Raw genomic sequence first — 24,317 nt, 5'->3', positions numbered from 1 at the left:
AAGTTTAGCTCACCTACCTTTATTTTTCTGTTTCATCGTAGTGATGCTTCCTACTTTTTTAGGTATATTAGGGTTTTGCACTGGCTTTCACCACCATGGTATCTGAGTGTCTCAAAATCAAAAATGATGGCAAAACAGAAATCTTGATGGTGTCTGTAGCACTATGCATTTCTCCTCTGCTTGGAGGGGAAGGCGTAGATCTTATCTATGACTGAATACTTAAGTGTTATTCTGGTCCCACTGGATGTGGGATTTTGTACCACACAGGGGTCACTCAAAGAAATAATGTTTTGCAGTTTCTTTGGTACACCTGGATTTGAAAACAAGTTGTGGAAAATACTAGTCTACCTTGAGGTTTACAAGTTGTGCTTGTAATAGTGGCAACCAGAAGCTGTCTTGCTTTAAGAAAATGAGGAAAATATGATTTGGAAATAATTTTTAGACAACAGACAGGGTACCACGATCCTGTTCCCCAGGCTCTTGATTGAAGCGTAGTTGGCCTTTCCTCGGGAGAGCAGTGAAGCTTCTTTATGGCATGGGGACAAGTGTGTTTGTAGGTGAAGACTTGTGAATCTCTGACACTGCACCACAAGCAAGACCTGGAGTCCCTTGGGAACCGTGTGTCTGTGAAGAGATTAATTTGCCTGTGCACTATGCAGACCACACTACCCTCTGCTCCCATCCCTTGGTGATTCACATCCTGTGTTGCTCTGTCTGGTACACTACTAGCTGCAGGCTTTGGGGAGAGAGTGAATTCCTTGCTCTCATCTGGAGTGAGAGTTAGAAAGTTTACTTGAAAATCTGTAGATAACATTTCTCCCTTTAATTCTCCAAGAATGTGTAAACCGAGCTTTATGCTGTCTTTGAACTTCATTAAAAGAGAACAGAAATGCCTGCTTTTATTTCCCATGCATTTATTTCAAGCCATGATTCTTCTGTTTGTCTTTCTATAACAAATGACAATGGTTCAAGCTGCATCTCTGTCAACCTTTTTCTAAGTGGTTTCAAGTAGTTTACTTAGAGGGATTATTTCATCTGCCACAGAATGTGAGGCAGGTCTGAGGTAGTGTCTAGTTTGCAAAGAACAAGACCATGGAACATTAAGGCAGGAAATTTAAGGTTCAGTAGACAGTAGGATCACAAGAGGATGGAGTGATGGTTTGCAAGTGTGCTGCATTTGGGGGAAAAAATAATTTGACTTTTCCTCTCCTGGTGGTATCAGAAACACTGGGAAAGGTTTGTGATATTGAATGTGGCAACTGCTTAAATTCTGACTGTCACTTAATGAGAGCTTATACTACTTAATTATTGTGTGGTTTAACCCTCTATAAAGTGGGAATGTGTATAGCTCCTAAGCATACATGATTGGGTGCTGAAGTTGTTCTATAAATTAATATTTAAGCTTTGTAAATGTCATTGTCAGTGTCTTGTGGTTGCCTTGCTGAGCCTCAGAAAGAATCTTAAATTTCTATGCAGCAAACTTCTCCAGCTCTGAGAGCTTATGGTCACTAGTTAGCTACAGCAGGAGGGTCAGACTTTGGAGACTGTAGCTTCTTTCCAGCCTGCAGGTTTCCTCCCCCTTCAAGTCTGTTTTCTACTCTTGCCAGTACCCTGCCTTCTGTTTAAAAGCATTAGTAATACCAAATAAAGCTAAAGATGCTTGTTATAACAACTAAGTTGTTTCCATTTTAATCAGAGCACATGCTGATGCCAGGTTTGGCATGAAGAATCTGTGTAAGTGTCTGGTTCAGGGCACAGTAAGCTGATCATTTGTTAGAAGACTAGTGCATTACATATAATTTTGGTTTCAGTTGTACAATTTACTGGGAGGTTGGTGCGAACAAGGGTAATATAATTTTTGCTTGGTTGGAGGTGAATGAACCATAAAGAATGGGAAATAAGGCTATTGCCATGTGTGCTGAATTGTGGTTTGGTAGCAGCAGTTGTCTGTAGCTAAGTGGCCATCAAAACCTTTCTTGGGGTGGCAATAAATTATAAAAAAACCCTTCAGAAAATATATCAGTTTTCAAAGAGTAAAGAAAGATGCAGCAATTATTGTGACACAGGTCTGCAGTCTGTTTCTGATTATCCTTTTGGCTGGAGAGTTGGGGTTTCTAATTGTAAGGTTAAGGAATCCTTTTTATCTATCTCTTGCCTCCTAATCCTATGCTAGACAGTATTGATTTCTGTGCCTTTTGTCTTCTGGGGAAGGAGACAATCTCTGGCTCATGTGAACATCTTGTTAGAGTCTGCTGAGGATTAGGGGGTGTGACAGTTTTCTTGCTGAGCCTTTTTATTGGGGATTTTTATGCCTGCTTTTCTGGGAGGTCTTTGAAATGTCTTTTATGTAGCAATCATTTCACTCTTTCTTTGTTGTCTCAAATGTTGAGGCTGTATTCTTCTCATCTGTTCCTGTTTATATTCCATACTAGCTGGTCATAACAGTTTAGCTTGAAACTATCATCACACCGTGTGCTTCTGAATCACAGGAGTGTTGCTAACTGCTCTAGGAGGACTGCAAATTTGAGCTCTTTTTAGGGCATCTGAAGTTTTAGCATGGTAGTTTAGTCTGAAACACTGATAAAAAGGTTCCAGATGAAAAACAGTCTGGGAGCTGGACTTCTGAAGCATCCACAGCTAGGTATAGGCAAATAAAAATGCTCCTGCTATAAATGTGATAGGTCCCCCTTAGGGTGGTGGTCATGGTAGCATCTGTGCCTGGCAGGTATAGTAGGTGTTCAGTCTGGCCTAAATGTCTACAAAAATCGATGAAAGACAAGCCCATCCTGCAGGCAAGTCATCCCACCTTGATTGAAGAGTTCAAGCCAGAAGAAAATTGCATTTTGAAAGTCTGGTTTTATCCCTGTTCTCACCCCCTTCTCCTGGCAGCTGATTACAGATAATTATGCAGACCAGAAACCCAACTCCTCAGTGACTAAAACTAGATGATAGAAAGACTAACCTTGGACAAAGAAATTAAGGAATTTAGCTTTTCGCAAGAAATTTGGTAATTTCACATCTCAGTTTCAGAAAATGTTGCAGTCAGTCAATGTACTTCAATACCGGTGAATCACAAGGTTTTGTTGCCTGAAATTTTTATTAAATCAGTGCTTCTATGTCTTGAGTAGTTATCTTAAAACATATGGACTTCTCATATCTTTTTAAATAGGAGAGTATTCCTGACAGTGTCTAAGTTCAGGTACCAGCTGGGGAGATCCCAGATTCAAGGTTAGGCAAGGTGCCAGGGTTATGTAGTCTTGTGATAATGAAGGCATCAGAGATAGGTTTCCAAGACATTCATATGGGAAAACTGGTTGCATCACCTTTGTCTTTGAGAAGACTGAGGTAAAAACTTTGGGTTTGGAATTCATTACTAAAACTGAGTGACTAATGTCCATAAGATGCTTTCTCAATTTTTTAATCTAACTAAACAGTGTATCATACCTTTATGGAGGAAAAAGCTATGTGCATAGATGCTTGTCTTTTACTGCAATAAATACCTTCCTAAAAGCTCCCTATCAAAAACTTGCCCTGTATAACACTGCCTTTCCACCTGCTTTTGCTTACTGCCTCTCCAGCCTAATTTTTAGTGTCTAAAGCCATATTTAATATCATTCAATTTCACACTTAACCACAAACCCCACTCTTCCAGATATGACCTCAGTTTATTTTATATCACACATCTTTTTCTTAAAGTATTTTATACATAGCATAATATGCAATGATACGGCACTGATGTTTATCAAAATTGTTTCACACTGTACTTATTTCTATTTCTGTCTTTTGGATCAAGTACAGTACAGCTGCAGATTAATACCACCTTTTAAAATAGGCTTAATGTGTTTATTTTCTTACCACATTCACTCCATCCACTAACTCGTTCTATGGATTATATTTAATGGGAATCTTGTGGGACTACCAAAGGGCATTTATTTTCTATTGAAATAACAATTAAGATAACACTCAAACTAATATAGTAATCAAATAAACCTGACAAATAACAAAAACTTTTTTAAAGCTGCAGAGGCATGCTAACAAATCTATTTGATCAATATATGGGATGTGAAAAAAGAGGAGACAAGATTGACTGATGAATAAAATGGAACTGACACAAATAGGCTGACAGCCAGTCGCAAGTCTCTTTAGGGCAAATGCAATTAACTTAGAATAATAGACTCAAATTTGATGGTTAGAAATGCATTTTTATTAACAATCACAGCCTGAATCATTATGTGCTCTTATGAATAAAATTGTAGTTATACTGGAAGTCTGTGTATACATGTATGCACGTGCCTACAAAAAAGCCTTGTTGAAGGAGAGCTTTATTTTTGTGACAGAATAGCTATGTGGGATTTAAAATATAAAGCATACACAAGTATAAATCTAAATATTCAAACCAGTGATATAAAAATCACATATGTGGTATGTTAGTGTTAATGGTAAAGGCAATAAGCATCAGTCCCAGGACTGCTTGTTCTTTTGGGATGTGAAATTGCAATCAGGGATTTACAGATTTCATTCTGAGGCAGAGAAGTCATTACTAGAAACATAAGCTCATTCTCTTTACTTTAATAGCTATTTTAAATCATTCATTTAGAAAATACATTAACTATTTATTGTATAGGCAGTACATTTCTATTGGCATTCCATTTTCATGCTTTTTTATAATCCTTTTTAACAAATTATTTTATTAAAAGAAGATTAGAATTAGCAAAGGATCCTACCAATTTTTGAAAATGCTACTCTTGAAGAAGGATATTTTCCATTATTAACAGGTATGCAGTATTAAAACTTTAAAGGGAGGGAAGATATTCAATTGCTAATGTGTCCTTTTTCTTTTGACCTTCGTTGCAGTGGCTGATTGCTATTTGTAAATTGCTTTCAAAATTATTAATCTCATTTAATTTCTGAATAAATACATAATTTTTTTTCCCCAAAAAAAATCCTTGGGTTCAGATATGAATAGAGCTGCTTGTAGGATATGTTATGGTGCAGGGGTCTCTTATTTGTGGGGGACAGATTAAAAAAAACCCCACCATTTAATGCAGAGAAACTCTACCTGGTCTTAACAAAGTATAATGCGAACGTGAAACCATGATACCTGCAGTGTTTGGTGCTTAAGTATCCTGAGAAAAAGGTGTAATGGAAGGAAGCAAAACTGCACTAGGAATGATTTAAATCCAGTGTTCTCCAGGTTAGTGTTTGTAATGGGCAACTGACTGGAGAGGGACAGGATAGGAGCAAAACATGATGCTCTGTGATTGTCTGAAGCATGAAGAACCTGGTGAAAAACATCACTGTGGCTCTCAGACAGTTTCTGGCGCTGCTGAGATGGATTCAAGAAGCATCCATACTTGGTTTCTCTGCTCTGAAGGTGATTTTAGTCTTCCTCAATTCTCAGAAGTGAAAAGTGCACAGACATACTGGGAAGGCAAAACGCCTCCTGTCTGGTGGGGAGAGGCTCATGGAAACCATTGAGAACAGGGACGATGTCTGGCTGGGGAACAGATTTTTCTGGCAAACACCTGGTGTCTGGGGAATTTGTAGGCTACCATTTTGGTTTTCTGCCTCTAATTAGCCTTAAAGTCATTGCCATGAGGAAAAAACCTCGTTGGGAACTCCAACGGTTGCTGGAGACATTCCAGCCATTTCTTTCGCTCATGTTCTACTCTAGATAGTCACAGCAGCCCACCACAACACTTCCTGAGCTGGCTGCTTGAATGGCTGGCATTGCCTGTTCTTAGAGATAAGATGGATGGATCACATGTTGTTCTAGCACCACCAAACCTGGTGCGTGCCTAAAATCGCAATAATCCTGTCAGTTCTGGCACAGTTGTTTTACTTTGACGCAGAAATCATTGCAAAATACTCCAAGACTTGGATTGCTGAAGGTTTCTCACAGATCTGCATTTGGTGCAGAGGGAGTTTGAGTAGTCAAATTTACATTATCTATTTAATGTCTCCTTACCATCCCTGTAGACATGTCACTGGAACTTTATGGAAAAAAGTTACTTTTTTGAATGTGATGCCAGAGAAATAATGTGTTCTTTGACCACAGTTACTTCACACTTTAAATGAGAAATAGGTCTTACTAAAACTTTTGTGTAAGCTAGTTTAGGTAAACAGACTGAGGAAAAAAGACCAGATGATCTGTTGATTTAAATGGGACAGAACTGTGGGGCTGTGGGCTCAGTTCTGCTGTCTTGTTTGTTTTAGGCTACTGAAATACCACACAATATTTCCTGATGGATGCTGATGTAAGAGAAAGGAGGCTCAGGCCCTGCATGATGATAGACTAATTCTCCACTGATATAATCATCCAACCAGAACAGGAATGACTCATTCCATCCATAAATATCTTGAGGCCTTTGTATGATCATTTAAACTCGTTCACACCAACCTCATCTCGTTTGCTTGAATGGCCTTACTCCTGAGTTAGAATGATACATGTAAGAGAAAATCCAAGCCCTTAAAAATAAAATCATAATTAGTTTTTCTTAATAGCTGCTCTATTAAAAAAAAATCAGATCTTTCAAAATTGTATTGGAAAGCAAAAGACAATGCTTCTGAGTACAGGTTTTTTCCTAACTCAGCAGCCGTAGGCTTGTTGGTGATGTATCATACTTGCAATATGTTTCTATTGACATTCATGTTCCATATATTGTATATTCCCTTTTCAGAAGTTATTTTGTTAAAAGAAGATTAGAACTAACCAAATGTAACCACCAGGTCTTGAAAATACTTATCCTGAAAAGAATATTTCCCCCTAGCACCTGCTGTGTTTGCTCTGCTCCCTCTTAAACCTGTTCTAGTTAAGAACTCTGATTTCACGATTTCGTGCTCCCGAAATATTAAAAGATTACAGTCCCCATTGGTTTATGCTTTCCTCAGTTTTTATCTTCTGCAAATATGGCTTGGCCATAAATGTTCTTGATGAAATAAAAATACTTTTGCTTTGCTTTCTGTTCACCTCATCCTCGAGCAGGTGCCAGGCAATCTGCGGCAGCTCTTCTGCTACCTGGGAAGTGCTCATATATAGAAACACTGGGCCAGCCTCTGTTGTCACGGCATGGAAAGCCAAAAATAGATGACATGAGAACATATTTCTTCCAATGAAAACTTTTTGCAGCTACGCAGAGTCTTTCAGATAAGCAGGTTTTAGTGTTGGAAGAGAAGAATAGTGATGGAATGAAGAATCTAGACTGCACATTTATAATATAAAAATAGTCTCTATAATACATGCTTAATTAGATAAGGATAGACATATTTGAATATTCCTACTTCCCACAGTGATGAACAGTTGTGGCAACAACTGGTCCTCCATGTCAGGTGTATGATGTTTCCTCCTATTATTATGGTTGGAAAGCCACAAGAAAGTAAATATCTTACAAAAGCCATATTTTTAACTTATTTAATTTGCACTTCACAGGTTTGCTGTGTGATTAAGGGCTATCCTGAAGGCTGGGTTGCACCAGACGTCGTGTTGTGTTAGAGCCCCTGGTATGGGGGAAGATGGTATATTTTAAAGCCAAGGGATGGTGCCAAAAAGAATTAGAGGTTATTCGCCTGCAGAGGACCTCCTAGTTCAGCAGTCTCAGTCTCCATGACATAAAAATCTCTGTGGGCTAAACCCTTAGGTGTTTTCCCTCTCATTTCTTCTTAAACATCATCAAGTGACAGTGCCTGAAACACTTCCTGAGGCAGACCATTGCCTAATCATCCTTGCTTGGAAAATATTTCCCTACCATTAAAGCTACATTTTATTCCTCCCACAAATCAGCATAAGGGCAGGTGTCCCATTGTGAAAGTGGAAAGTTTTATAACGGGGTGAGTAATTCCAAGTAGAATAAAGCAGTCAGCACTGCAGGTTCTTCAAAACTTGATATTTCTGCAATAATGTATTTCTTCCTGGTCTTGGTGGAGAAGCTTATTTATGCTTTTCTTCACAGTAAAGGGTCACATTTTGTTCTCTTGTGTGGTTTTCTTTTAAATCAAATTACTCTTAAGGACACCCAAGGCAATTACCATTTCAGTTGGGATCTAAATATGCTAAGGCTCAATGGAAATTTTATTTATACTGGGCAGTGTCAGGGACACTAGAACAAGGGGTTGATTCTGCTTTAGCTTTTATGACAGTGCGAATAAAGTTCTCTGGTTCCCAGATAACATATAACAGGCCCACTACTGCAGTGCAAAATTATGGTTAAGGCTCAGCTGGTGGTTATTGTCCAGTAAATGTTCAACATATTTCAGTAGTGCATTAGTACATAGTTACTGTAGTGACTGGTGATTTCTGCCTTGGCCAGGAATCTGTCAAACTAAATGCTCAGTGCAGATACAGGTGAAGTGTTTCTGTCCCTGAAAACCTGAGATGATAAGCTGCAGTGTGGACACAGATTTATTTTTTTCTGAAGAACACAATAAGCAACCTAGGGAACTGTCAGGTACAAAACTATGCTCACTTGAGTGCTAAATGGATAATGAAAAGCATATTTTTCTCCAGTTTTAAATAGTCTTAGTTATAACCTTTATTCTTTATGTTTCTTAAAAATTCTTGTTTCATTTTCTGCTGTCATCACGGAGAGGACCATGTTGATTCACCTTCTAGGTGGCTTTCCAGATGTTTATGGTGTATATTTTTAATTCCTTTAGGTTCAGTTTGAATTGTTCATAGAACACTTACGTAATTTCAGTGAAAGTTCTAATGTTCTCCCAAGAGAAGGTGAATTCGTGAGGGTTGTCATTATGCTTCTTTTCAAACAATCTCTCCCAAAACCTTTAGGAAGGAAAACCACAAAATTGCACTAAAATGGTAAAAAAACCCCCACCTATAGAAAAATGTTGCTTTCTTGTGAAAATAAGCAAAAGAACTGTAACTACCCTGGAATTCAGAGCAATCTGTAGAGTTTTGTGGTTTTGGGGAGCAGGCTAACCCAGCACAATTATCCTCTCTGACTGGGGCTCATAAAACCATCCTCAGTAACTTTTTTCTTTCAGAGGCATTTATGCTTTGCTGCATTGATGAACACAGTCACAACCCAGCACATATCACCAGAGACTCCTGTGTCTAAATCTGGGTGCTGCTCCCTAAAAGCCAAAGGGAGTTTTGCCATTGACTTTGAAATAGGAACAAGCCCTTCATTTGTAACTTAAAGCAAGTAGGTTGGAATTATGAAGAATGACTATTTAAAATAGCAATGATGTAATATCAGTGTCAATTCCATTATTTTAACAGATGTAAATTTGCTCTGCTCTTGAACTCTGGTGAATTTTAATGGCAATATTAAAGAGATACTATTAAGACTACTTAAAAGAACTATTTGTAAAAAGTGTCTCCAGTTAGGGGGGGAAAAAGTTTAAATTGCTTTTTTATTCAGTCTGCACAATTATTTATTGAATGGTTTTGTATATTACAAATTAATATGCATTAGAAGCTGAAAAGATCACATAATAATTCCAGTAGTCATTGAATATGGGAGAGCTTGCACTGTTTAGACAAAGCAAATAGACTCTTTATCCAGCTGTAGTTTGAGTAGTCTTCACCATAGAGAAAATAAGGATTTTGTGATGTACAATATGGACAACATAGATGAAGAAAGGAGTTGAAAATCACTGCCTGAGTAACTTTAGGGTAACTTTACATACGTTTCAGGGCACAATCCTTGTCAGCTCCAGTGTTGTACCTAGATAATGAATGACTAGTCTATCTTTCTAATTTTACACAATTCCACTGTTCCAGTGGAACAGTGATGGAAAAAGGAGGTCACAGTGACCAGTACTGGAGAGAGACCTCTTAAAACTTATGTACAAGGCTGGTAGCCTCTGCTGTCTCAAAAATGTTTATATTCTGGAGGGAAAGCTTAGTTTTAAAATCAATTCTATGGCTCCAATTCAGAGCTCATAAAATCAACTGAAAGATTTTGGACAGGCTGGTATTGCACAAACACAGGCCAGAAAAGTAGGTGTTGGCACAAATATTAGAATATGAAGCTGAGAAACAGGGAATGCCAGATTCTAACAATTCAGTACTGGTGTTTTTATTAAGGGCTCCTTTCTCTCAGTAAAAGCAATGTCAGTCCTCTGTGGTTTTTACATCATCTACAGCTATTAATTTTGGGTGCTAAAGTTATTTGTTTATTTCTTGGAAATACGCAGAGCTCATCTTTATTAAGAAGTGCTGGCCTCTGGCAACTGCAGTCAAAGGTCTCAGCTACACATAAAGTCAGATATTTAGTATATCTCAGAATTACATATACCTAAAGTAATCACACTTCTAAGTAATTGCTTCACCTCCACTCCTATTAATCACCTTCATGGAGCAAATAGTGTTAGTGCTTAATGGCTGAAAAGGATTTGAGACCTCAAGAGAAAAGTAAAAAATTTGTCAATTGTTTTTTACCAGATAAGGAAAAATACAGTGCCTGAGCAGAGCTGGATGTTGTGAATCATTTGACCTCACAACTGTTTTTCCTGAGTACAGTCTGGGAATGCATTCTTGGAAGAATTCAGCTTTGATCCAAGAAGAAATGCCTCTTTCCATTAGTTTTTATTTCCTCTTCTTGCTGCAGACAAACCTGAATATTACAAAGGGCAAATCCATGAAGCTTTCTCCAACTTTCCCTCGGGGGGGTAAACCAGGCTTTTTCATCTTCAAGCGACAGTCTTTCAGTTGTGCAAAAAATGCCTTTCATTTCAGTAAAAGCCACCACATGGGAAGCTCTAGGCTGACCTGCTGTGGCAGAAGAGAAGGTGAGGATGTATTTGACTGTGTCTTACTGTGGTAAACTCACATACAGATAGATTTAGACATTACTGAATATAAATACAATCTCTGAGTGGAAAGAGCTTTTTTTTCTGTTGATGGAAGCACACTATGACTAACACTTTTTTTTGCTGTTCTGTCTGGATCTAACAAGGTTTTCTATATTGTGCAACAAACCATAATGGTCAGCTGCTCAAAGTGCATCTCCTTGGCCACCAGGTCACTGTGATTTTGTCACAGCAGAGTACTCGTGCAGTTTTTGTAGCACAGTTGACCCAAGCAGCTACAGCTCAGCATAAAGTTTTAAAGCAGAGCCAAATGCAGCCTAACAGGCAGGTTTGGAAGAGACCTCCTGCCAGAACTCAAGCCCTGTGCTGCCAGTTTGCTTGTAACTTACTGGTATGGTCCACACAGTGTTCTTGAGATTAATAAATATATAATCCCATATCCCATTACCACACAGTGTTTGAAACATTTCCCATTAACAAAATACAGAACATGCAGGTGAAAATATCAATGCATCTCATTAGAGGGAGAAAAATGGAAAATATGTATTATATTAAAGCCAAGTTTTGGGCTCTTGGGAAAAGCTGGGGAGGGGGGAGGAGGAATGTATTTCTCCAGGTGGTCTCAAGTGGAAGGAAGGATCCAGTTTCTTGGCTACGCCAGCAATTAGAAACAGGGCAACACTATAGCCAAGATGTGGCCTCTAATTCTTCATCTTCCTATTCTGTCAGAGGCAGGTTCAGCAACAGGCCCAAGAACAAGCCTAAGAACTTCAGGCAATCCTGGTGACTTTGCTCTTGAAATCCTGGTCTAAAGAATCATATCTGATGTTTGCTTTAGGCCAGCATTTGCATAGGTTGTTTCAGGTTGCACAGCAACCTGTAGAGTCCTGTGCTCTGATTTTCTTCAGCAATAAAAAAACCCCTTGAGTGTAACAGAGATGAAGGTGGAGCTAAAGTATGGGGGGATTGAACCCTTGGGGAAAAATAATACAGGAAAACTGTATGTGATGAAATCATACATTGCAGATCTGTGACCTGAAAATCAAACAGACCAAACCACTCAAATCTTTGAGTGACAAAACCTTTTTCTACCGCTTTATAGGAAAGCTGGGGACTGAAGTCAGCACTGCAAAATACTGTTAGGGGGAATGGAAGAGGAGCATTGATATTATTAATTTCAGTGAACAGCTTATGTTCTCTAGGTCTTGATGGCTGGACCAGCTGTTGAGCCAGCTATGCCTGGGCAGGTGTTCAATTTGTGTCCTGGGTCTGGGAGGGACCTTTGTAGTTGCTGAACTCTGTCTGAAAGAGGAGATTCAAATGGACCAAAGTCCTTTTATTCTTGTAAGTTGGATGGAACAACCTGGTGTAATGAAAGGTGTCCCTGCCCATGGCAGGGAGTTGGAACAAGATGATCTTTTTTAAGGTCCCTTCCATCTCAAAGTAATCTATGATTCTAAGTAGATAAACAGCTCTCACCTACTCGTTCCTTCCTGAGGTTGAAATAATCAAACCCATAATTCAGTGGGAATATTTTAAGGGAAGCAGCTCTATTTAGTGTAGGCTTAGAGAACCGACTGCCCCATTTCTTGGATAAACACAAGCACACAGTAAATCCTAACAGGTTTCCCACCATGCTTTAGGGTACCTTAGGCAAAACCTGGTGTATCAATTTTTACCTGAGGTCTTCCTACCTTGCTGTTAATGTAGTGTTTCTTGGGGGGGGGGGGGGGGGGGGGGGAAGGCAGCCAAAGAAATCACGAGCTTGGAGTAGGAGGTCTGTTGGTTTTCTGCTCACATAAATTGCCTGCTAACCACACGTGGCCCTTAAAGGGCAGTGTTGGGGGGGATAATTCCCCTGGCAGTGCAGACCACATGTTCCTGCTGGTCCATGCACTCCATGCAGCTGTACAACATATCACATAACACGGTCAACTGCAGGCATGCTGCCCTGCCATTCCAGGGGGGACCCAAAACCGTAAATAGAAGGGGCAAAGAAACTCCTGGAGATGTAGCACTAGCTAGGGGAACAGGAATGCTTGAGCCAACTGCTCAAGGTTTGTAGTCAAGGTCACTTGTCAGGGGACCAGGCCTGGCCCAGGGTGCTCAACTTGTCCCAGGCTCTTGCCATGGTTGCATGTCCTGGTCTTGCTGACATTGCACTGAAAAAACCTCTTAATGGAGAGAAGGAGCATGCAGCGTTGTGCAGCTAAGATTTTGTTGTCAGTCTAGTTAATATTTTATCAGTCCAAATTCTCTAATTGAGAAAAGCCTTTACTACACAGTCAAATTGTTGTACCAACCTTTTCAGTACCTGCCCTCTTACGTGGTGTTGTGCTCACCCTTTCCACGTGTGACATCCCATCCCACGTGGTGTCCTGAAGCTCCTGCTGTGTTTCTACCTTGACCATCTTCTTACCTTGTCTCTGGGTAGCCTACTCAAGGGGCTCCAAAACAAACAAGGGTACTAAGGAGCCAGCAGGGATACCTGGCTGTGGGAGATGTGACCTTGACTAACACACCTGCAAGACTCTTCAAGCTATGGGGCAGGAGGGAAGGGAGAAGCCATGTCTGGCAGACAGGATGGGAGCCAAGGGAAGGGTAGGTTAGATGTGGCCCAAAAGTCACTACTAAACATGTGCACAATTTGTTTTCCCAAAACTGATGAGGATACATCATTACAGTTCAATCATCCAGTGCTCAGTTATCTGATAAGTTTTTTGTTTTTTGAAAATGTTCACAGATTAAAAAAAAAAAAAAAAAACAACAAAAAAACCCCAAAAAAACCCCAACAACTTGGGAAAACTATGGTATTTTACATATAAATCTGTTTTATTTTGTGTGAAATTTAACTGAAATGATCTTAATGATTTATGTGAAGTGAAATATTGGGGTTTCCTTTTTCTTTCTCTTTTAGACCTGGTCTCACACAGGCATATTAATGATTATTTGTCAAAGTCACACTGTTTGCTTACAAGGTATGAAGGCTTTTTAGACACTATAATGACAGCTTTTGATTCACTTGATAATATTTAGAATAAGCCATAAAAGCCAATCTCTGAACAAACAGACCGCTTTTATTGGCTTTTAGTGCTATTACTGCTATCATAAGTGGTAAATTGGCCTAATGCAAGTAATACTGCTGTGTCATACTGTAAAAACCACTGCTTAGTTTTATATTTTATTTATTTTTTTTATGAAAAAAATTTAAGGCACGGGGACTCTACTATCCTTCTACAACTCTTGGTGATTCCCTCCAAATTAGAGCTGGTGAAGCTTCCACTGCTCTTTGGAATTTCTTTGCTTGGTGATTACCGCCTCTAATGGAACAGGACTGATCATAAAATTAGGAACCAAGAGTGTGAGTGAATACCTTGCTGAAGCTCGTAGGCTGTTTATTTATTTAAATCATAAATTAACTAGAAAAAAAAAGATCATTGCTTAGCTGGAAGCTGAATTGGACATATTTCAAATCCTTTATGCTACATTTTTATACGGCTTGTTTTATAATAGCAATAGTATTTTTTTAAATAGTAAGCACTTAAAATATCTGCTGACAATAAATTTGGTCACTACGTCATCCAGCCAGAATGACTACCAGGTACCATAATTGCTTTTTCCTATGATTCTTTTGGCTTTCTTCCCCTACTTCTCACCATGTCTTCTATTGTTTTGCCTACTCTTGGAATAGAAGCATGGATTTCAGAGACTTAAAATTCCAATAACATACAATTTTTTCTTTTAATCGGGGAAAAAAAGAGTTTATAATAGAATTTTATGTTTTTCTTAGTGTTTATAAATAAGGAAAATAGTTGAGAAAGTGAAACTGAAGATATTTGAATTGACTTTTGAGTTTCTGTTCTTTTATCTTTCTCTTTCTTTGCCTCAAAGTGGACACTTTTCAGCAGTTCTTGTTTGGAAAGGAAAAGTGTAGTGTGTTTTAAACTTAGTTAAAACTTGAATATTCTAAAGTCAAATATAACTTTATCATGATATACTCTGTGGCCATTAAAAAATTAGTCTAATGATAGAGAAAAGTCTATCCTAGTAATAATCACTAATTTAACTTGAACGCATGCTTGAAATAATCATTCACATTCAATATGCTGTGGGAACAGGAAGAATCATATTCCAACTTTAATTTTGGCATCTAAGTATTTGTGGATACATGATAGCATTTTGGCACATGTGTTAGTTGCCCTGGGTGCGTAACAAAACAACTTGATGCTAAAAGTGCTTAACTTCTTTTTAAGACACCTATCCTGACAAGGATCACACAGAAAAAAAAATTCTTCCCTAATTCTGATATCTGAGTTTTCTTCAGTTGAAAGATACTGATTTGACCTGTATTTTACTCTGAAGAACTCAAGTGGTCTTAATGACCCAAAATCTACACTCCTTTTAAATTCCAAATGTCGTGACATAAGCCAAATAATGTTCCCATCTGCATCTCTGCTGCAGTAACATCTTCTTTCTTTTGAAACTGTTTGTAGACATATTTCAGTAAGGAGAACATAATCTGTCAGTAATCAGTTCTTTGATGCCTCAACACTATTGTGGCAATGTTTGTTTTTCTGTAGAGCACAGCAGTGAGAGGTGCATCTATTCCTCTATCTCTGGAGCCTGCTGACGTATTCAGGCACAAGTTTTTCTTCCTGTGCATATTTCTGTGCTGTGTATATTCATTTGTGTGTGAGAGAAGAAAACATTATCATGTTTAACTGCTGCAATCATAAGCACATTAAGTAGACAGATAATAAACAATCCGTCTGAATTTATGATTAAGTTAATTGTGTCTGTGTTTTTCTAACGTGTTTATTCAGATTAAAGACTGAAATTAGAATGAGACTATATAATCAAGAGACCCTGAGAGACTGTTTGACTCCTACAAAATAAAAATTAATTTAGTTTAGGGGATAACAAAGATCTCTGTAGCACTTAAATATCACTTAGGTGGTAAAGAGGTCTTGTGCATCTCTTTGAAGAGATGAATCTCAGTAGTAGTAAGAGTTATTAAGGAACTCAGCTGACACTGAGGGCTTCACAACCTAATTTTTGTATATACCCTTCTGCCCAGCAGGCACCAGACTCACAGATTCAATTTCTGTACAGCATATGCAGGGGATCAGGTGACTGGGAGCACCAAGCTGATGGCAGAGGCGAGGAAACAAGGCATTAAAATAGGAAAAGCACTGGAAGGAATGGGGAGAAGGACCAGCCAAATTTACTTAGTGTTGCTCCACCTGCATTGGGCTCCTTCACCAGTCACTGCTCCTGAGGCTGTGCGGGAGGAGATGCTCTAGTCCCTTCCCACCTGCTCACATCCACGATTATCCTGCCTTCAAGCTTAGGGTAAAAGTAAATCAGGTCTGAATAGTTGTTGTTTTGATGGGACTTCTATCAAGGAATTAAGCTCTATAAACTAACTAAATGCTCATAAATAGATTTGAAATATCTAGGTTTCATGGCATTTAGACATCTAATACCCACTTATATTGAAACGTCTTACTGTCTCCCTCCAGGGGAAAATGGTAATAACACCAAGTTCATTTGTGTTACTACTCCAGATGAGAAGGAATACAAATAATAATTAATTTTTGAGCTTTCAGAAAAAAAGTTGACCAAAGTAAGCAACACTGGGCTTCACTTTTACCTTGAAGAGAAGCAATCCACTCTTGTGAGGGTGGTGCATGTATTGAATCTAAGGCCAACAACAATCCTGACAGAGAGCAGTTATACAAACAGATGCTATAAATTACGAAGCTTCTAAAATACTAAGTGCTTTTATTAGTTCTGTATTTTCTTTATCAGGTTACTAAATTCTGTTTAGTACAGGCATCTTTCTGCCTTGTAGTGCCTTAGATCTAGGAGACTAGTTTGGCATTTGACCCTTCCCTCTATGACTTGAAGCGGTACAATGAGACATGGTTTCATTCCTCCTGCTGCAATGATGCTCTAAGATGATTAGAGGGATCTGTCTTAAACACACTGGGACAGATCAAATCTTTTGCAAGCCAGTGCAGCTCTGTTGCTTTACTGGAATTACTCATTGCTTTGACACTGACCCTTAGGCTAAGATTTTCCATGCACCAATTTGCCATCTTAAATAGGAAGTGCTATTGAGGCCCTTGGATATGTGGATTTTGCTTTAACATCTGTATTGCTGAGAAACTCAACAACTAAGGAGTGTCTGTATCGTTATTTTATGTTTTGCTCTACTTATACCACTGAGAGCAAAATTCTGAATATTTTGCCCAAGTACAGCAAAGAATAGAACTGGTCTGGAAAACTTCCAGGAGTGAATGAAACAATATCTTCAGGTCTTCCCCAGAATTGGCAGTTGAATGAAATAGAATTTTCCTTTGTTGAACAAATTTACTTAAGGCAATCAAACCTAAATAAACCTTCACTTATATTTTTGCAATCAATATCCAGCATAGGAGTGTGACTTTAAACTTAACCCTATGACCCAGGGAAGTATTTCTGTCGTTACTGTACATCCAAAGTCTTACATCTCCAAGGATCTGCCAGCTCAAAGATCAAGGACCCCTCAGTTTATAACACTGTAATTAGAAGTGGTGAACTGGGACCATTGCGGATTTCATATACTCCCTTGCCATTGGAAGAGTCTTTAAATCTGCTGGTTTACAACTTAAAGCAAGAGTTGTCTTCATTAATTCATCTGGTCATAGTCCTGAAGCTGACAAGGCATCTTCCAGGAATTTGAGCCCCCTGGGATCCTTGTCATCAGTTTTTAAATGTGCTTTTTCTTGTGTGTGTGTGTGTGGTGTTCTTATCTGGAAACAGTCTGCTTGGATTACAGCATTCATCTTAGAAGCATTTGGCATTTTCTGTTACACGAAACTGAGAAGTCTTTCTTTGCTATCAGTCTCCTATAAAGCTTTTCAATGCAATGACTTAATTCAGGCTGAAAGAAGAGAGTGAAAAAAGCTTCTGGACCAAAGTCAGCAAGATTCAGGAAACAAGTGTCCAAGCGTGTATGTAAAATTGCATTCACTGACTTCTGAGACTTTAAAAAGAAATTCTAAAAATGTCATTTAGCTCCCTAAACACAGGGATGAAAGTCAGATCAAAACACTCTACTGAGAATAGTCTCAGCAAAGGTACAAGCCTTGTACTTTTATTCCAGCCCCCGTAAACCAGGTATAAAACTGGAAGGTGATGAAAGAATTGGGAAAATCCCTGAGTGTCTCCAGGACAACTCTCCTTCTGTAAAACTAGTCTTATGGTGTTATGTCATCCTTCCTGCTTTATCACTGCTTGTAAAAGTCTCTCAAAGCCCCTGGGTAACAGAGAGAGGTGTGTTCCAAGGAAAAGGCATTTTTGAGTGCTGCCATGTAGAAAACTTTTGCTCTTACCCCCAGGAATACAACCTCAGGGCCAGGCTGTTGGGATGTTTAGGTGTGGTACAGTAAGGAATAGTCTGCTGGGATGTACCACTCTTAGAAATGTGGCCCAATCTCACCCAATGGGATTAATATTGGAATAAAGTGTTATTTGAATAATGTCACTACAGCCAGGTCCATGATATGAGTAAATCTCCCTTTTCATATGAAATGTAGTCCTTTTAAGGGGTGAAATATAATCCTGAACAGAGACTCTATTTACCACTTAAGCCCTATTTTATGGTTTAAGTGTTGACCTTGCACTGACCCTCAGCACAGGGCTGAATTTCACCCTACAGCGAAAATCTGCTGGTTAGAGCAGTGGATTAGAGAAATTGGGGCTAGACATTTTACTATTTGCAAGACAATGAAAACAGGCTTATTTTAGACAAAAATGTTTCTGATTTATGAGAATTTTAGTGCAGAAAGGGGCTATTTTGGAGAAAGTCTTGAGATTAGAATTTCAGTTATATTTTTGGCAGGAGAGCAAGGAAGCCATTTCATTAACTTTTCACTGGAAGTTATATATGGAGGGCATTTGTGTACACAGCTGGGCAGCATAAAACAGGAGGGCTTTGTGTGAAAATATCCTGAAATGAAATTTCATTTCTGTATGAGTTGGATCTGCGTTCCTGGGCTGCCGTGGCCAGTTTTGGATGAAACCATGGGAGGGCAGTGTGAGGCCCTCATACATTTTCCCTTGCGTTTGCAATGGACGTAGAAATAGTGAACAGACCACTGTGGTCTCTGTGCAAAATCAGTGTCACCTTTTACAGCTTTATGTCAGTAGATAAGCTCCTGCCTGCTCCCACGTATCCATATGGCTGTAATCATCAAGTGATACCAAGAGATTTGTTTGTAAAGAACTCCAAAAGCCACATGCTGAGGCTGGTGTGAATTTAGCTCTGCTTTGACCTCCCTCCTTTTCCACCAGATGGCTGCTAATCTGGCACTAAATCACTGCCATGGTGGAAAGAGCCCCTGGTCCATGTGGAAGAGGCTGTGGCTGTGCTGTGCAAAGTGGGATCATCCCTGAGTCAGCCCTTGGGAGTATTGCTCATTCTTGAGTATGACCCTACTAAAGAGCATATCTTGTGTAGCTTCCAGATTTTCCTCTAATAACTGTGCTTGATTAGGAGCCCATGCTCTTGCTTGGGGTGTGATGATCTGCTCGTTGCACATCTTATCACAGAATCATAGAGTGGTTTGAGTTGAAAGGGTCCTCTAAGGTCATCTTGTTCCAACTCCCTGCCCATGGGCTGCTCCAAGCCCCGTCCAACCTGGCCTTGGACACTCCCAGGGATGGGACAGCCACAGCTTCTCTAGGTAACTTGTTCCAGGGCCTCACCATCCTCATAGGGAAGAATTTCTTTCTAGTGTCTCATCTAAATATCTCCTCTTTTAGTTTAAAACCCTTCCCACTTTTCCTGTGACCATCTGCCTGTGTGATCTTGTAGGGACATGAAGCAGGGAAGACAGAAGCCCCTGCAGAGGACTCTTCTCTAATATTACCTCCAAGTTACATTGGTCGTCCTTTTCTTACCCATGCATATTCATATTCCATACACTGTCATTTATGTTATTTTGTGCTTTTCAGGACAAAATGCAAATAAGTAGGAATAACACATGCACTGAGGATTCCTGCTCTAGTTTCTCGTGGCAGATGACTTTGCAACTGCTTCTTTGCAAATGAACTCGTGTTCCCTTCTGCCCAGAGGTTTTACAGGTACTGGCATGGGAAACTCTATATCTCTGCCCAAAACTGCCTCCCATCTCCAGCAATAAGCTCTCCCTCATGGGAGGAAGCAAGAAGACATAACTACCTCCACTCCTACACAAAATAGGAGTCGTTGTCTGCTTTTGCTCCTGTGTCCCAGGCTTTCCTTGGGTTGGTTCTCATCAGTCAGTGCTAAGGTCAGACAAGCAGAACTGCCTTTTCTCAGTGCTCATTCATACTGATTCTGGTGGATTCGCGTGTGATGGTCTGATGCATAACCTCCAAATGCAGGGTTTCTCATCTTTAGAAATAACAGTCTGAAGAATATTCCATACTATCAGAAAACACTGCTGGTGTATATATTCTTTACCCTGAGACATCTTGGTATAGAACTGTGATCATTTCACTGTCCTTGTTCTCACTTTCAAGCCAGGGAGTCTCTCATGTTATCTACATGTAGACTTAAGTGCTAAGTGCCTCAAGAGGTACAGAGATGGTTTAGGACTTCCTTAAACTCTAAGCAAACATAGAGCATGCGTTTACCAGTCTGCTCCCCCATGTACATTTTGATTATTATTTGATTCTGTGATCTGCTAGGTCCTGTAGACTATCCTTCACCAAAAAAAAAAGGCTTGTAGGACAAGCAAGAAACAGCAGGAGAAGGCAAATATGGTATTATCCTCTTAAAAAAAATTCCAACTGGGGCCATGATTATGTACATGTTTCTCTCCAAGACTGTGCAGACTTGTGCAACATTATTTTTTTCCCTGTATCATCTTTAACTCTCATCAATACAATCCTATATTCCCAAACTACTGTTTTTCTGTACTTTTCACGAGAATGGTTTGGTTTCTCTTTTCCTTTGGGGAAGAACTTTTCCCTCAGAATGAGGTTTTGATTTCTGCTTTTAGATGCTTCAAGACAGAAGCAAACTATCTTCATCCAAGAAAAAGGAGATGATAAATAACTGACAGCCAGATTAAAATCCCACCCCACCCTGATTAAGCAGTTTGTGATGTTGAAAAACAACCAAAAAAAGTTATAAGTTCCTTATTTTGGTGTTGACCCACTGTACTACCAGTCCATAAGCTTTTACTTTACAAAGCATTAGGAAAAATTGAAGTCTAGGAAAGACACTAAAGCCACAGCCTAGTCTATATATTTTTGTTTATTTCTGATACTATGTGGTTCATGATTGTTTCTTTTAGAAGGAACAAATAATCAATACAAAGCCATGAATAAAAATAACTTTTCTTTAACACTGGATGCTAAAAGAACATATAGTCTTCTTACTGTGCCCGATGGAAACAGTACAAGTCTGTTCTCCACAATTCGTTGTTTATTGGAATGCCTGAAATCTATACATGAGGTATTTTTAAAACATTTAAACATAGAAGTTAATCTTCTGCTCCAGACAATTTGTTTCACCATATTCTAAAAACCCGGTGCATACCACAGAAGTGCTTAAAGCAAAGAAACAACAATTTTTTTAAAAGTAAACTTCAATATTAGATAAAATAATCTCCATATTCTCATCTCAAGGAAAACTTGCTTTCGTCATGAGACAAGTTCAGTTACTTACTGACTCAGCTGCTGTACAAGACCCTCAGGGCCCCAATTCTCTCTGTGGCACTATGGAAAGATGTACCTATAGTCAACACTTGGCTCTTTCTGAAAGATTATAGCTCTTCCAAGTACAGAACAATCAAAAGGTTAGTCATGATCTAGAAACTTTGGATGGTGTCTCTCCTTATGAAACGGAGAAATAAACCATTGTGAAGTAGTGTCACTCAGTGAAATGAACTCAGGAATGTGCAGGTCTGGAGCAGAGGATAAATAACAATATGGGACTGTGAGAGCCCCTGCTCAGAGATGTGGACCAGTCACGGTCCTCTGTACCTTTTTACCCCTTTGTAAAGCTGCAAATATCTTGTGTTCTACTTTCCCGTGATGGAATAAATACTCAATTCAGTTGCATGTTTGCTGTTTGCAGGGTAAAGTCCAGTGCTATCTTGTAGGCTTAGACCCCGACCTCACTCAGCTGTGTCTCTCTCTCTGATGCTCAAACTACAAAGCTTCTGCTTGCAGAGTTTTTATTGAAGTTATCTGACCCCTTGCAAGCAGAGGATTTTGGGTGTCCAGCCAAGCAAAACTTCATCTTGGTCAATCAGCTCGGCTTCATTTCTGCAGAAACGCTGCATAAACAAGGAAAGCTGCAAGGCAGGGACATTATTTCAGGCCTACTGTATTGCAAACTCCCTTGCAGCTAAAATATCTAATGTACAATTAACTGCATGAGCTTAAAATAGTGATGCATGTTTCACAGATGACAGTGGCTAAAAATGAGCCTTTTCCCCAATATCCCCACAGTTAATGTTTCAAAATATGAGGTCACTTGTTGAGTCTTTCCAAAATACTTTTGTTAGGATTAGAATATAACTGTTCTAATTAAAAACCATAATTTGCACCACACTATGAATATTTAATTTCTTTCTTGGGTATCTTGAGAGTGTCTGCTTTGAAATTCTATTTAATTAGAATTCTACTTGTCTGTATGACATACAATAAACTGATTCTTCTATGATCAACAAACATACATAAACACATAATAAGCCATGTCCTAACTTGGCAAATCAATTTTTTCAGCAAGAAAGTATCCTAAGGAACTTCCCTCTTTATGTGTACAGGAATATGAAATATGAAAATCTTTACAATTTTATATCTTTTCCTTCTTAAGTAGTTTAACAAACAAAATGTAGCACTTGAAATACTGGTATTTGTTGCAAATGAGTTACTCAACTCCTGCTATTTTTCGACCTTCAAAACTGGAAAGGTCCCCATACTTGTCTTTCATGACTTCTCCACTTTTGAGACTCTATATTTCTATACATACAAACCACTGACAACTGATGCTACTTTTTTCTCAGATAACACACTGCCAAATCCAAAGAATCAGGCTTAACCTTTGCTTGTATTTGAGAAAATCAAATTAATATTAATCTAATTCAGTAACAATTTAAGTGACTAAAAACCTTTCGTCAGAATTAAGATGATGATCCATACTTCTTACTGGCTTACAGTTCAGGTCAAATAAAATTTTCCCAGGAATGTGAGGGTATTAGTAAAATGAGCTTTCAGGTTACTTTAAAATTTGGTAATTTAGGCCTTTCTGCAGCATAAAAAATTATATGCGCATGTCGCGTAGAAGTCAAGTGATGGAATTTGTATGGTAGAAATTTCTGGTCATGTTTAAGCCTATAGGGCATTTTTTTGCATTTTTCTTTCAAAAAATAAATTAATAAACGCAAAACATCTCTGAACACAAACCAGTAGCTAATAACTCAGTGAAACTTACCTTTTTTCAGCCAAGAAATATTTTGCTTCTCATGTTCAAAACTTTCTGCTGATTTGATTTTTACCTTGTCTGTCTTGTCTTCTGACATCTGTGGGGGAGAAAAGAATTTTGGGGTGTCAAGTTCTCTTAACAGAAGTTTGACAGAGAAAGATGTTCTCTGTTTATGTTCCTGCCATAATAAATTGTGCTTGCTCACACAGACACTTTTTTTCCTGCAGATTATCAATACTTTATAATATCTGAACCATTAAATTTATGTTCTGTTCCTAAATGCTTTATCAATATTACATAGTTGCTGTTTGTAGAGGGACGCTTTTGTAATGTAACTATAAATTACATTGTGAAATAAATTATAAGCTCACAGCATGGTGGTAATAGATAAACATATAACACAGGGTAGATACAGTCTGGCTAAAAAGGAGGCACCCAGGCTGCCTGTTTGTTCTGGTTCAAAGTTACTGTAAAGCCTACTGTCAGAGAGGTATAATTATACAAATAATAATAATAAATATTTATAAAGGCAACTTGAACAAAGTGTACCCAAAAAAAAAAAAATCTTCACTGCACTTGCAACAATTTATTTGCTGTAACGCAAACGATCACAAACAGTCACGGTACCTGAGGGCATTGTGTGCACAGGAGCTCTCAGCCCAGGCACTGTGGTTTACTTCCACTGCCCGCTAGGAATAAGATTAGGCTGCCCAGGCTTCTCCTGACTGCTTTATATTTTCACTGAATCCAGTTAGGTAAAGCATTTCTCTATTTTTACCTGTATCTTCCGAGCGGGGGGGGAGCAGTAGGGCTCAGTCACAGGAGCAGCGCTTGCGGCCGAATCCCTCGCTGTGTGTGGATGTCCAGCATTCCCATACACCGACAAACCGAAAGGATGAGCAGTGCAACTCCCTGCCTGCCTGCTGTGTGGTGCCAGATTTGTCTTGCTGCCAGAATCAGTCAACTTATTGCTGAGGGTTTGTTTTTGTTTGTTGGGTTTTTTTCCCCCCCCTTGCTTTTTGTTTGCATGCACTTCTAGAGCTGAGTAGGGTAGGGAAGGAGGGGGCTAATCAGCACC

At 39.0% G+C, this 24,317-nt stretch overlaps 1 protein-coding gene across 1 annotated transcript in view; it reads right to left on the bottom strand.

Annotated features, from left to right (window-relative positions):
- The window catches only part of MDFIC2 (MyoD family inhibitor domain containing 2), a 43,336-nt gene extending 19,219 nt beyond the window's left edge, over positions 1 to 24,117 (bottom strand). The window contains exons 1-2 of the mRNA XM_032699202.1: positions 24,018 to 24,117; positions 23,249 to 23,336 (exon numbers count right to left, since the gene is read on the bottom strand). Of these exons, the coding sequence (XP_032555093.1) occupies positions 23,249 to 23,336 (88 nt within the window). The 5' untranslated portion in view covers positions 24,018 to 24,117. The remainder of the gene's footprint in view (positions 1 to 23,248; positions 23,337 to 24,017) is intronic.
- Between the last annotated feature and the right edge of the window lie 200 nt (positions 24,118 to 24,317).

The sequence above is a fragment of the Chiroxiphia lanceolata genome, chromosome 11, assembly GCF_009829145.1.
Source record: "Chiroxiphia lanceolata isolate bChiLan1 chromosome 11, bChiLan1.pri, whole genome shotgun sequence".
In the NCBI taxonomy this organism is placed as follows: domain Eukaryota; kingdom Metazoa; phylum Chordata; class Aves; order Passeriformes; family Pipridae; genus Chiroxiphia; species Chiroxiphia lanceolata.
This window is presented reverse-complemented; position numbering and strand designations above follow the sequence as displayed.